The sequence below is a fragment of the Actinia tenebrosa genome, unplaced genomic scaffold, assembly GCF_029948245.1.
Source record: "Actinia tenebrosa isolate PJP-AT-01 unplaced genomic scaffold, QUT_ActTen_1.0 PGA_scaffold12__29_contigs__length_12842862, whole genome shotgun sequence".
Lineage (NCBI taxonomy): Eukaryota > Metazoa > Cnidaria > Anthozoa > Actiniaria > Actiniidae > Actinia > Actinia tenebrosa.
This window is the reverse complement of record NW_028292572.1, coordinates 7,140,164-7,154,791: the sequence shown is the minus strand read 5'-3', so window position 1 is coordinate 7,154,791 and position 14,628 is coordinate 7,140,164. Positions and strand designations below refer to the sequence as shown.

General features: G+C 40.9%; 3 protein-coding genes across 5 annotated transcripts in view; 2 read left to right on the top strand and 1 right to left on the bottom strand.

The window, feature by feature from the left end:
• Positions 1–14,628, top strand: part of LOC116296853 (uncharacterized) — a 40,295-nt gene that overhangs the window by 12,767 nt on the left and 12,900 nt on the right. The window lies entirely within an intron of this gene.
• LOC148912153 (uncharacterized) lies at positions 112–4,395 on the top strand. Its single transcript, XM_089028466.1, has 2 exons — positions 112–1,957; positions 2,361–4,395. The coding sequence occupies exons 1-2, from the start codon at positions 1,770–1,772 to the stop codon at positions 3,688–3,690; spliced, it is 1,518 nt and encodes a 505-aa protein (XP_088884592.1). The 5' UTR covers positions 112–1,769; the 3' UTR covers positions 3,691–4,395.
• LOC148912152 (uncharacterized) lies at positions 4,383–13,989 on the bottom strand. The gene is made up of 6 exons (XM_089028325.1): positions 13,809–13,989; positions 8,738–9,132; positions 8,000–8,305; positions 6,852–7,751; positions 6,184–6,468; positions 4,383–5,743 (listed from the first exon to the last, which is right to left on the bottom strand). Exons 1-6 carry the CDS (start codon positions 13,987–13,989, stop codon positions 4,583–4,585), a joined length of 3,228 nt encoding a protein of 1,075 aa, XP_088884451.1. The 3' UTR covers positions 4,383–4,582.

Below are 14,628 nucleotides of genomic sequence, written 5' to 3'. Positions count from 1 at the left end.
AGCTCCCCTCGTGTTGCTATCAGGCTATGTAAACACGGAAAAAGTTTTCTATTGCTTAAATATTACGCGTAATAATTCGCCAAATAAGGTCATGCAAATAACTTATATTACGCGTAATACGACATTATTGATCACATATGAATAAGCAGAGGTTGGAGCAGCTAAGTCATGACCTAGAATGGGTATTTCGTTTTATCTCTCAAAATTATCCGGAGTCACAAGGTGCCATCAATGATGCTGGTTCACAATTGAGAGAAAAATATCCAGAACTTGCTGGGATCTTTCCTCGGCCCAAGATCAAGGATCGCCTGAAAGACGTGAGGAAAAAGTTGCATGAGGCGAAAGACCAGAGGCGTTTTACGAGCTATGATGGAATCGAGAACGACCTAAAGAAGGGGAGCCCCAATGAGTGCCTCGAAAGCATAAAGATACTTGGTAAAGCTGTTGGAGATTCACGAAAAAGGGGCCTATATTATTCTTCTCTTCAAGGAGAATTTTTATCATATCTGAAGGGAATGACGAGTTTGAGGCAGTTCAAGGAATATCTGCTCGAGGCTGATTTGTCTTATAGTCATGCACATTTTCTCATAAGATTTCACAGCCTTGTATTAGAGTATAATCAACTTATGTGTTGTGAGTTGCCTCTCAGGTTTTTTGTCGTGAATTTGGAAATAATACGGCAGGTATGTAATGATGATCCAAGATCTTGGAAATAAAAATGGACTTGACGAAATAAAAATTGTGAAACTACTTAATTACGCATATTTTCTAGACTGTCGTTCGATATGCAAATGAAATCCTGTCTTGCTTTTTTCAAAGCAGATGTTTACTGAGCAAGCTTTCTTTGAAGCTCTTCTTTTGCCTCCTGGTAGATCTTTTTGCGAGATTCCTCGGAAAGATCTTTTACGACTGTTTTTTTATTCCTTATGTCCGTCTTTAATTTCTCGTACTTTTCCTCTTCGGCTAAGATAAGCGAGAATTCTACATCATCTATTTTACGGTCACGCAAAGCCTTTGAGACAAGGTCAGTGATCGTATTTACTTTAGCCCTTGACAGAGCTATTGTCGTACCCTGGTCCCAGAGCTTTCTCGTTTTTTTTTTTCTCTGTAAAAAGCGGCAACAACGAGCTGCGAAGCAGCGAGCCGCGAGAAACCTCTGGTCACGACCGTTGAGAATCTCACTTTCATGCCATCAACTTATGATCGTCGAATTCTGATTGGATGGCTATTTTAATCAGTGTACGAGAAATATGATTGGCTGGATTAGATATCTATGGGGGTAGGGGCTGAAATGATTTTGTCACGTCAATATTTTTGTTTGGGGAGAGGGGTCAGACTTTTCGTGCCATCGGACTATATCGTCATTATAGCGTCTTGTCAGCCTGAAGTTTGATCTTTAAAATAAATCTTACAATCTTATCTAAAGTCTATAGTTCATAAATATTGCTGGTTCATAGTTTCAATGACGGTTTTGATATCCAGAGAACTATTCGAGAGTATCTTGAAGTCAATTCTCGAAAGTCGTTTTCCCGAAATAGAACAGCTATCGGCTGAGCAAAGCAACGCTTTGTTTGGTCTGTTAAACCGAGAAGATGTCTTCGCCGTTTTGCCAACCGGCCATGGCAAGTCAATCATATTCCAACTACTGTTCGACTTCTGTAAGGAACTTTATCTCAGAGGGTTTCCTTACCCAAGGAACGCCATCGTCTTGGTGATTTGTCCGCTAAATTCGCTGGTGGAGTCTCATATCCGAGTTGAATTCCCGAGGCATGACAGCAAGCAGTTTAACAGGAGATATTGATGAATCGAAAATACTGCGTGGTCAATATTCTTATCTCTTCGCAAGCCCCGAGTCTGTCCTCCAAAATGAAAAATGGAGGAAAATGCTTGAAAGTGAGGTCTATCAAAGAAATGTGTTCGCTGTTGTCACCGATGAAGCGAACGTGGTGCCAAAATGGTAAGCTCAACTGATATGACCCATCTTCGTGATGATAAACTTTGACAATCGATTACATGTAACTGTGACATTAGTACTTAGGGACCTAAAATTACGGCTTTCGTATATTTAATCTTGAGAACACAGGGGAGGATAGTTCTGATCATAGAGTAACAGTCACAAAGAAGAAGCAATGATTCGATAAAAGGTTTCTTGGCGTAAACCTTGTAAAAGATAGAGCTAAAATATTCCTACATGACGTTGTAACCACAGTTCCGAAACATTTGTGAATTATAAAAATTGAAAAAAGCTTTAGATCCCAACAAGAAATCAGCTCAAACTGAAGTGTTTTTAGATCGGTCACTTGTTGCACAAATTGTAAATGTCTGCATTTATGCTCAATCATTGGTTATATTTTTTCCAGGGGATTCAGCAGCCAAAAACAGAAATCGAGTAAAAAGGAGTATGTTGCTGCTTTCCGTGAGTGTTTCTCAAGACTTGGGGAACTTAGATCTCTGCTCAGCCAGAAGCCACTGGTCCCCGTCCTTGCGCTGACAGCCACAGCAAACACAAAGACAAGGAAGGACATAAAAGAATCCCTCTGTATTCGAAAAAATTGCATTGAAATTTTTCTTAGTCCAAATAGAGAGAATATCTACCTCAACATTGCTAAGGTGAATTCAAACATTGGAAATTCTTTCGAATTGCTTCTAAAGGAGATTCATGAGAAAAATGTAACACTGGACAAAACTATTGTTTACTGCAAATCGATAAAGGACTGTGGCCGCTTGTTCATGCATTTTAAACAGGAACTTGGAAAGGATGCTTACGCTCATGATTGTGAAGCTTTGCCACAACATTTGATTATTTCCATGTTTCACCATTCTACACTGGCAAAGAACCAGATAAGAACATTAGAGTCCTTCCATGATGAGAATGGCACATGTAGACTGGTGTTTGCTACTAATGCCCTTGGGATGGGAGTCAACTTTCCCAACATAAGGAGAATAATTCATTATGGCCCACCAAGGGAAATGGAGGAACTCGTTCAGCAGATTGGTCGTGGAGGTAGAGATGGTAAGCCTGCTGTTGCTTTAATTATGTACACTGGGCATCATCTGAAAAACTGTGATCAGTCAGTTAAAGACATGTGCAAATCCACATCAGGATGTTTGAGGAAACTTTTACTGGCTGATTTTGGGGTTGAAGAGTTCCCCAACTACCAAAGCCATGAATGCTGTATCAACTGTCACAAAACATGTTTATGTTTAGAGGAATTGTGTAGTATCCCTTTGCCTGAAGTGTCACTTCCAGATTGTAAATCCAAAGCACCACAGAAGACCAGGAACATTACAGCACAACAAGAAGAGCTGTTGCGAGAACTCCTAAAAGACAATGTCTTGGAACTTTCTTTGGGTCTCATTGACTTCTTAGGCATAGATGGCACTGCTTTATTCACCGATATATTGGTGAAGAAAGTTCTAAAACATGCAAAATTTATTTTCAATAAAGCCTACATACTTGAAAATCTTCCTGTGTTCAAGAACCAACATGCCATGGACATATTATGTATGGTGAATGATGTGTTTGAAGACATCAATGAACAGGAAATTGATATTAGCCAGTGTTCTTCATCAGAGGTTGACTTTACCTGTTCTGATGTGGAACTTTACATCTGTGAAGAGTTACTTGAAGAATACAGTGAAAGTGAGGCTGATTGTACAGATGATGAAGAACTGTCTAGCAACTGGTGAGCGATAATAAACACATGTAAGCATTTAAAAGTATGTATGTACTGAGACTGGTACCTGTTCCACCAAAAAATGGAATAAATGATGTGCAATGAGCCCTGATCACATAATATTGTTTTTGACACAACAGCATGTTTGACTGTTTATTGGATTTTTCACATTTGTTTTTATATTTTGAACATGTACTAGTAACTACCGGTAATAATATTGATGTATAGTTCCTCCACCTTTAGAGACCTTTGACATTCGATCTAAAGGTGGAGGGACCATACATCAATATTATTAACTATTGGTTATGCATTCCTTTCTTTTCATGTTGGTATATCTTTTCTGATATTTCCCCCACAAATATCAAAAAGCTGCTTGCTTAAAATAATGGCTAGACATCAGACAATACTCAGCAGTGGAATTTGTCTGGTCAGATCTTTGCCTTGCGAATTATCTTGAGCAGTAAAGAAACAAGGCGACATACTAGCCATTATTTTATGCCCTAAGTGAAAAAAAGAATTTTGCAAATGTTTACCAAGAAAATTAAAGGTACTTTGCAGTATTTTGAACTTAACACAAATGTCATTTGACATATTTAACTAAAACCTAGCTTTATAAAGTTTTCTTTGACACTTTGCTGCACAAAGTAAAAGTTAAAGTTCACATATCAAATTTATTCAACCAAAAATTTATCAATTGAAAGTAAACTGCTATCTTGTATGTCTGGATTCTCTTTAGTCCTTTTTCTTTGGGAAGGGGGGGTGGGGGGTTGAGATTGCATAAATATTGAGTCATGAAAAATATGCAAAAAAGTGAAACCAGACTCCCCTGAAAATTTTCGAATAATTCCTCAAAAAAATAACAAGCAAGACTGCTATTTTCATTTTTCCTGCATTAAAGCTGGAGTTTAGAATCCTTGTTTGGCCCATTTTTTCTTGTGCTGATTAAACCATGAATTCAGCTTGTCATATTCCAAAGTTGAGAGTATACTTCTTTTAAAGTGCGGAAAGGCTGCATGTTGTCTTCCTTCTTCAGCTTTATCAACAAAGACCTCTGCTCTTGTGTGCAACTCATTCACAATTGTTTGAAAGTCTGATTGAGAGCGTGTCACAGTGTGCTTCCCAGATGGTCTTCTAACAGTTAGCTCTGCATCTATAGAAGACAGCAAATCCTCAACAGGCTTAACTGCTCTGCTGCAGCGTAAGGCAGGAGTTTGGTTGAGGTTGGCACCAAGATTACTCAGCATTTCTTTCTGGAGATGTACAATATGTTCCATCCTCAGATCCATAGAAATATTGTTACCAGCTCCACCTTTGTTGTTCACAGTCCTATTCCATATAAGACTGTGTGCCTTTTCTGAAGATAGCAGAGATTTAGTATTTGCAATCAGTTGTAATGCTGCCAAAGCATACTTTGTGTGGCCATGACCTTTATACAACAGCAACATGTACTTCCAACATCTCACTATTCTTGCACCATCTCCTTCTTTTACTGCATCATTGAAATTAAAAATTAGCATTCCAAGACTTAAACGCACACAAGCATAGTTGTATACATAATCTTCTTTGACTTCTACTTGCTTAGGAGATTCAGCTATTGTCTCAGCAATGTCCACTCCATGTTTGAGTTTCAAATGACTATCTCTTGCTTTCTTATAAACATATGTCTTCCCGCACTTACTGCATGGGAACACTGTTCTTTGTTTTGGCTGGTTTAAAGTGTTTACATGATCAACAATTTTGCTGTATTCTTCTGATTGTTTCTTCATCACATATTTCTCAAGTATGGTTTTTACATGATTGTAGAACCAAAGTTGTTTGTCTTTCGTAGATGCTGTTCTTACAGAATGTGGAACAGCTTCGTCATGTATTGACTTCATGCCAAAGTGAGACATTGTTGCTGCAACTATGTAAGCATTTGTTTCATTGTGAACAAAGTCTTTACAGTAATTAAAGTTATCTTCCACATTATTTGTCTTTGCATTAACATTGTTGGTCACATTCATGTTAGAGCACATTGTTCCTTGATCACTTGCTGATGATTGCTTGTAAAGGATGTCATACAAAATCTGAAAATATAATAACAATTATTGTAATTCTAATTACTGTGATACTAAAACAGACTATTGTTTAAGCCCTAAAGAAAAATAAGATTGGATTTACAAAATGGAGACGGGGGAATGTTAACAATACCATTACCACTCCTTTAACTTTCACGCGCCCATCAAAACAACAGTAGCAAAGGGGAAATAGGGCAATACGCTGCCTCCACCAATCAGAGAATATAAAGGTACCGACCAATTTATTTGATTGACGCAAGTGTATTGCCTAATTTTCTGCTGTTCAATGAGCAAAAAGTTATATAGTTTGAACAATTTTTCTAGAAAGTCAAAGTTTATACTTGCCATGTGCTAATGACTGTGATGTCAAGTCTTAGCGTGAATATTTTTAGTTAAATTATGCATTTAATTTTACTTAGTATTTTAGAAGTAATGGATAAAAAACATACCTGGTATATTAAACGAATCCCATGCCAATCTTCGTGTTTAGTTTCAACACCTTCAAGTCTGTCGTAATTTGTGTCTCCATCCCCTCTAGCATCCTTAGCATTTCTTCCTCTCTCTTCTGTAAGTTGATCTCCTCCAAAGAATATACTTTCAATGGCTTCAGTCACTTGTTCTCCACTTTCTGTTGTTGTTACCATGGTAGGTACATATTTCGATTGTATATGTTCCAAGATTTCAATCATCTCATCATTCAGATTTTCATTCTTGAATAAGATTCCAAGAGGAACCTGAAATGCATCAATTATTGTTAAGTATGTATTAATCATGTCATATAACACAGGAATTTCAATCTTGGAAAATACTTGGTATCTTGAAATTACCTAATTAAACCAATAATTTACCAATCTGAATTGTCAAGATATTGGGAGTGCTCTATTTTATTACCAACAATGTGATTTTGTTGATAAAATCAAGCAACAAGATCCTAACCATTGTTATTCTGTTCTATCAATTAAAACCCCAACTAAATGTATTGGAATTTAGTGATTTTTCCTGTGTCATGTGTATGGAAATGTATATGCTTTGGTTGGTTTGGTTTGCAGCCTCTGTATCCCCACTGTAAATGTATTTTTCATATGAAATAATTTGTACTTTATAGCTATTTACTAACCTGGACTGACTTCTTCTTCATCTCCTGTGAAAACTGATGTGGAATGTGTTTGATGATAGTTCCACTGAAGCACTTGAAGTCAGGGACTTTATCAACTAGTACTCTTGCAGCCAATGGGATGAAATCTTGTAGTAGTTTATTGTTGTCTTCAGGTGAGGGAAGGAACTCTGAATTTTCAACCTCTAAAATAGGTTTAATCTGTGTGGCATTGTCAGGGCACTTGGAAGACACCCGATCTTGAATGGCATTCATGGCAAACCAATGTATGCTTCTGTTCTGTTTATCACTAGACATATGTTTCACCTTAACATACATATCTAAATTGTCACCTATAATTTGGTATTTTGGAGGCTCATTGGAATTCTGATGAGATTTGAGAATGCCGACATCTATTTTGTCCAATTTGTTTAATTCATCCACAGTTTCATGATCAAAGACAAAGTCATTGAATGTCTTTAGATCACCTTCAGAAAATCCACTTGTTATCAGATGGTCAGAGACAGGGCAATTCCCAGCATTAGATAGTGCTTTAATGCTCTCACTTTGGCTGTATTGCTTGTAATCATCAAGGAAGTCTTCCATATTTGCTAGATCACTGTTTGTTGATTGGCTGTTCTCATTACAACATCCTATCGATGAATCAGCTGTAGGGAATGATAGATCCAGACTACTAATATTTATTGTCTGAAACCCCTCTGGAATTTGCTCTTGCTTTTGAACTTCTTGTGTAGTTAAATACTCATCGACATGGTCAAGCATCTCATTTATCAGGTGATGGTCCTCTAGCTCACGTTTCCAGGTCTTTACCTCAGAATCAAAATTCTTTCCCATTTCATCTAGTTTCTTTAAGGTGCTGTTATGGCTTACAGATATCCCCCAACGGTTTGCACGAACAAAACCCTAAGATTAAAAAAATGAATTTAACCTAAGTAATCCTATGAGCAACGTGAAGTTAAGGTATATATCCTTTATCATTCCCTCCCCACTCCACATTCCCAACGTTTTGGATTGCATCCTTTTTCTTGAACTCCGTTAATTAATAGCACTCTGTTACATAGTATCTGTTACATTACAAGCACAACTGGAATATAGACATTACACATGTAAAGGAAAAATATATTTGACTGTGTGCCAAACTTTAAATGTACCTGTTTTTTAGCTCCACCATGCCATAAGACACCCAATGAAAACCTGAAAGCAAGAGCAGACATCTGGGGACATCTCTGCTTCAAAAGAATAGAAGCTGCAAAGACGATAGGTGCTGCACTGCCACTCATCTCATCACCATTTCCATCTCCTTTTGTTTTCCTCTTTTTTCTAAGGCTTAAACTGGAACTGCACATGCATCCATACAATGTAGGTGCTCTTGTTGCTAATTCTTCTTCGCATTTTCTTTCAGAAAATGCGACAAATCTTCTGCCTTCGTTTTTTTCAAAATGGATGGTTGTTTGTCGCTGCATAAGGAGTTGCATTCTTTATCGATATCACAGTATAGCTTCTGTAATATTTCATCTTTTAGGGATGAGTGTTTCCAAAGAGAATTTGCTACTCCACGGTATTCTTGGTGAGCAACCTGTCTTATAATGGTGGCATCTAACTCTTCTTTAATAACGTTTTTTACTCTGCCGGATGGGTAATCAATGTGGACCTAGTTAATGAATTCAAAAGATGATATGTCAATACTTTAAATTGAGCCTCCTTTTGTTATGATTGTGGAAACGATCGAGACAACAATCGACAAAAAACTTATCGCGAATAGGAATTTATCGCTAATTTCCCTATTCTTTCTTTCGAAAATATATTCTTTAAATAAATCTTAGAGAGAGGTAAAACGTAACCATAGAAAAAAATATTAAAGAACAATCTAAGATATTAAAATATCTCACCTCCGTGCGAGCATTGCCTTTAGCTTTCCGGTCTCTCGGGTCCAACAAAACTTCACTGTCCAAACCTTGGAAAGGGTTATCCGCAAAAGAGTCTCGATGATCTGAAAGTAGTTTTCTTTTGCTTCTTAACTGGCTGTTAGCGCAGGCCTTTTTCCGGACATGGCAGTCGTTAAATTTCTGTGAATGAGGATCAGCTGTTGTAGTGGGGGAATCCTTAGCACATCTCTTCTTGCGAACTAAATCCAAGCGGTTTATTGTTTCCTTGTAGTTTTCCCTAAATGTTAGTATATCATTTTCTTGTTCTAAAATCTTGTGGTATTTCAAAACAGTCCTGTAGCATTTTTGGCACAAAACTTGCGATATACCATCGATGTCCACCACTTTCGCGCCAGCGACTGTCTCAAAACGGCGAAGAAATTCTCGATTATTTGCTCCAAAAATATTAATTTGCGAGCGCCCACTGATTTTTAAACTTTCTCTGCAAGCTCTACAGAAGTTGTTTGGACGCTGTATAAATACCTTTACCGGTGTATTATAATCTTTCTGCATAATCCCATAACTATTGAGTCGAAGTAAGAAGAGTCGCACGTGTAGTACACTATTTTGACAGCTCGTAAATATACAAAGTCTCCTCTCCCACCCCTACTTGAAAAAAATAGTGTTGGTATATAGCATTAAGCCTCCACACCCTAATGACAATTTGTAACACGATCATCCTTTTGTGATTGGTCGACTAGAAGTGATGGATTTGACAGCTATGATGGCATGAAAGTGAGATTCTCAACGGTCGTGACCAGAGGTTTCTCGCGGCTCGCTGCTTCGCAGCTCGTTGTTGCCGCTTTTTACAGAGAAAAAAAAAAACGAGAAAGCTCTGGGACCAGGGTACTATTGTCGTGTCATGCTTGGATATTTTGCTTGACAACTGTTTCATAATGCCCGTAGCAACAGCCGAAATAATACCACAGGCTGCCCCAACGCCGGCCAAAGGAACTCCAACAATTATTCCCGGTCCAGTAAGCGAAGTAGCAACGCCGGAGCCCGTTAACACAACAGATATGGATCCTGAAGTTATCGAAATCTTATGTAGCGTACTCCGGGCTCTAACGTATTTCTTCCTAACTTTTTCGTAGTGTTTTGTCTGCCCTTCCAAGTAAGCCAGGATTAAATTTGCTTTGTTAAGTCTGAAATTCTCTGCGTTTAATTCGTTAGGTGTAGTATAGGGAACATCTGGGTACAACTGAGGTGCTGATGGTATAACATCCATTATATATACTAATGTACGACGCTTTTGGGAATGATATCGAGGAGCAGCCACATCATGACAACCGGGATTACTGGAATTGGAGGGCCTTTAGGAAGATGTTTCCGCATGCAGACCCTAGTAAGTTCGAAAGAAGACCCGATGGGATTTACTTCAACGGCGAAAGAATGTACAGCAATGAGGATTTGAAACCTACGCTGGTCGATCAGATAGACGATCAGCTGAAGCATCCTAAGATCTTACCGCCTGGTTATATCGAACATAAGCCCGTACATGTCGAACGTAAGCCCGTACATGTCGAACCTAACCCCGGTTGGTCAAGGGAATTATTGCTTGGTATTAGCGCCTATCCGATACCCGCGGTTCCATTTAATAAACACCCAAGTTTGAACCTGACGTTGAACATGCGGGTTTCTAACAACCATTCCTTTCCGTTAAAGGTGCGAGATATCTTCAAAAATGTGCCCATTGTTCATACCACTGCAAAAGAATCTCATGAATGGTTAAGCGGTCCTAACATGCGTTATTGGCCGCAGCAACTAAACTTTGCGGTTTGGTGCGCCACCAGCGGTTGTGGGGTAAGCGCCAAACTGATGAAGGAGTCGATATTTATGTTTCACTTTCACTTCACGGTTAGGAAGAATACTACATGAAATGGGTGTTATTGCGCTGCCGGGAGATGCCACGTTTTATCCAAGAGATAATAAATACAACGTTCCTGCTTACGACCGACTTTGTAAGGAGTTTGGTGTTGTAGGGAAGGATTTCAGGTGTACCGCGGGTGCTAACAATGGTTTGGGGCACATTTGGGCTTATTGGGGGATTGGCGGGCATGTGCTAAGTGATAAGGAAGTCCACGCGTTGAATTTACAATGGACCATGGCTTCCCACCCAGAAACCCATTATCATTTGAAGAATGAGTGGTGGTGGTTGGAGGGTCCAGTTAAGGATACCAAGCAAGTCCGCGATGGACCTTTGTTCAAAGACGAGGGTGGTAAGTATGGTGGAGCTAACCCGCTGATTATTAAGATTACCAACGACGAGCAAACGAAGCAATACTTTAATTTCATACCCCCAGAAGGTAAAGGACTAACCAAAGCCGGCCTTGCCCGTTTGAACCGCAGAATAGAAGCTTACGTGTATTCGACCCTAGGAGCGCAGGTAAACACCCGATCGACCATAACTGGGAATATGGGTGCCGCGGAAGAAACAAGAGCCGAAGCTTTAGTATTATTCGAAAGCTCTATTTTGGAGGGTGACATTAGTAAAAGCGTACAGCGCTACCAATTGGCCGTGCAAGAGTCTAAGGCAAGGTTGGACTATGCAGTAGCCCCGGGTTGTTGGTTAATGCCTAGTAATTTATCTATAAATACTGGTTCTGTAGTAGGATACAACAACAAACTTCAACGAGCTACTAAGGATATGAAGTTTGGGGTGAATGACGTAAACTCTGATACTACCAAGGGCATTCCTCACTTCGTAGAGAAACCAAAAAAGGAACACGCAGAAAAACCCGAACCAAAGAAGAAGCCTCAAAAGAAGGTCCTGCCTACGATACCTGAGGAATATGACCATAACTTATTAAAAGCCGGCTTAGCAGCTGCAAGCATTGGTCTGAGCTATTATATATGGCGATGAACAACCCCTACGTAGCTGGAGTAGATTGTGTCTATACGACTTACACAGGCGAGAAAAGATACGACCAGAGCTCTTGGGTTGATGTCGCGGGCATGTCCGTGAATTTGAACTACTCAGGGAAGAAGTTAATCCTTTGTAGTATTTGCATTGGCACGAGCAGTCACGCCAACGTGGGCTTCAGGTTCCTGGATGACAATGGCATACTGCAGCCTATGAGAAATAAGACAAACAACAGGGAGCCTACGCATTTCTCCGTAGAGCCCAACCCCGGCAGCGCCGAAAACATCTCGGTTTGGACTTTCCACGTGGTTGCTGATTGCCATGGGAAGATAAAGCTGCAAATGAGAGTAGATGACACGGGCGTAGTAAGGGTAAATAGCGTGTATGACCAAAGAGATCGACCTTATAACCACGCTACCATTAGCACTCTTACGGTGGTGAGCCTTTAAATATATGGACAACCCACACGCGAAGGAAGATTGGTTTCTCCATTATTTTGGGGAGAAGGACTACGTAAACGACGAATGGCATGACACGGGGTTGTGGGTGGAGGTTGGAGGCCTGGGATTAATCATGTGCACTATTAGCATTAGTGCGGGGTGGTCATGTAATGCCGGTTTTAGAATCGTTGATGAGAATAACCACCCATTACCGCCATACAGGGTAAAAAGTAATACCAGGCATCCAACTCATTTTTCGTCGGAGCCCGTTCCTCCGCAAGCGGAAGACATAACGCCGGTAACCTTTCACATGATAGCTAATTGTCAATATGCGAAGCTGCAGGTTCGCCCCAGCGATGCCAGCTGCAGCAATGCCGGTCGCATACGAATAAATGCCGCCCCGACTGTTAACCCTTCGACGGATGCCACTTGGAATCATAAGCCCATTAGCACCATGAGCGTGCTGCCGCTAGTTCCGCATTATCAAGGCGGCGCGAATACTATCTTTACTTATCCCCAGTCGAGGACGCCTCGAAGGTCTGACGACGATAAGCCACCAGTAATACACAAGGATAAGATTAACCCTTCATCTTCTTCAGGAGTACCACTCCAATAGCGACGACCAAGATCCAAATGTTGTTGCCCACGAACTTCAACAGTTCACCGCCGGCCCTAAGTGCCAAGGAAACAACCGAACCAAGCAGCCCAGGAAGACCGGCTGCCATCTTTTTTCCCAAGTCCGTCAGCCCATTACCTAATTTCTTTACGCCCGCGCCCGTAGCCTTAAGCGCGGATAGGATAACTCCTACTACGCTCGAAATAGCGACCGCAAATGCCAGTGGAACGCCATACTTCAAAAGGGCTCTTTTTACCTTTTCCTTGGTGGTAAGCCCCAGCTCCTTTTCCAGGTTTTCCTTTTGTGCCTGTAATTCCGCAACTCTCTCCTGAAGGGTTTCTACTTCCCTTTGGGCTGCCTCCCTTTCTTCTTCGGGGCGCGCCTGGTCATTAATTATTTCCTGCTTTTCGGATATGCTTCTTTCCAGGTCTTCGATAGCCTGACTTCTTTGCCGGATTTGCTCTTCCTTAGTATTAATTTCAGCAATCAACTGCCGCCGTTCCTCCAAAGAACCAGCTATGGTGGTTCGTAAGTTCTTAGCTTCCTCCTTGCTCATATCCAGGTCTTGCAGGGCAAGCTGGAAGGCCCTTTGGGCGCTGTCTTTTTCACGAAAGGCAATGTCTCTTTGCTCTCTAAGTTCTAATATGCGTTGATCCTTGTCGTTAAGTTCTCTTTTTTGAGCATCGAGAAGTAGTCGGTTTTGCTTCATATAATCTGCTTCCCTTTCTTCCAACGTTTCTTGTAGTCCCTCGACGCGTCTTTCTAGCGCGACCTTTTCATTCAGGGTTTCCAGCCGGTCTAACAGGCTTCTAGTGGCACGCTGGAAGCCTTTTAATCTTGAGACGTCACCCCTAACGTCACCATTCTCATCAAAGAGGGGTTGTGGTTTCGTCCAGCGGTCTTTGTCAGGAAATCTCAGGTCTTGAACGCTTATGAGGACTTTGTTTCCGCGTTCTGTGAGCCTTACGTCGTCAACGTCGAAGCGGGAATAACGCTGTGTTAGCTCCTGCATTGCCCACTCTACGGTTTCCCGTGCGGCTGCTTCCGGCTCGCCCATGTTTTGAAGCTCTATGTACTCAGGGGGAGACTTGCCAGGGTTCTTTTCCCCCCACTTACGAGCAAAGGCTTTCTTAAAGCTTCTCCATTCTTTACCAAACATGGTTACGAATTTAATGTCGAGCATTGAAGAATTAGTATCTGCGACCTTTATTAGTTCTTCATATTCGTTGTCGTTAATATCAGCCTGGCCTTCTTCGGTAAGGGGATCCAATTCGGGATCTGTTCCTTCTACTTCCATTATATATGATAAGCTCAAAGTTAAACCCCAACGTATTACCTAAGCAGGTTGGCGGACTAAAGGCAGAACGCACCTTTCACCGGGTCACATTCACACCTTCCAGCGCAAAGCCAGGGGAAACCCTGTACGTAGGCGTGCCCCGTCTAACGGATAACCTAGTCCTAGTACCCGGCACCTTGGCGCTAAGGTTTGACCTAGCGGTGCAGTCTAACCCCACGGATGAAAGGATTATCGTTAACAACGTGGGCCGCAACATTGTTTCTAAAATGCGCGTAAAGTTCGCCGGGGAATCCTTGCTGGACTTAAATAGGTACGATCTGTATACCACGTACAAAGACTTATGGTTGACAGCATTTGACCGCGCGCAAAGGATAGAACAAGGAATTGGTAGTGTCATTCTACGTAAGGTCCGCACACCTACGAAAACACAACCTACTGACGGCAGCGGAGAAACCGCAGTGGCAGACGCAAAGCGAATAAAGACCGCCTATGGTAGCAAGTATGTCATACCACTGGACTTTGAAGTGATTACGAATCACGGTGTGTATTACCCAAGACAGTTATCCGAGTTACAGTTTGAAGTAACTTTAGCAGATGCTAATAACATCATTGGTGGGCTGACCACTGCACTTACCACAA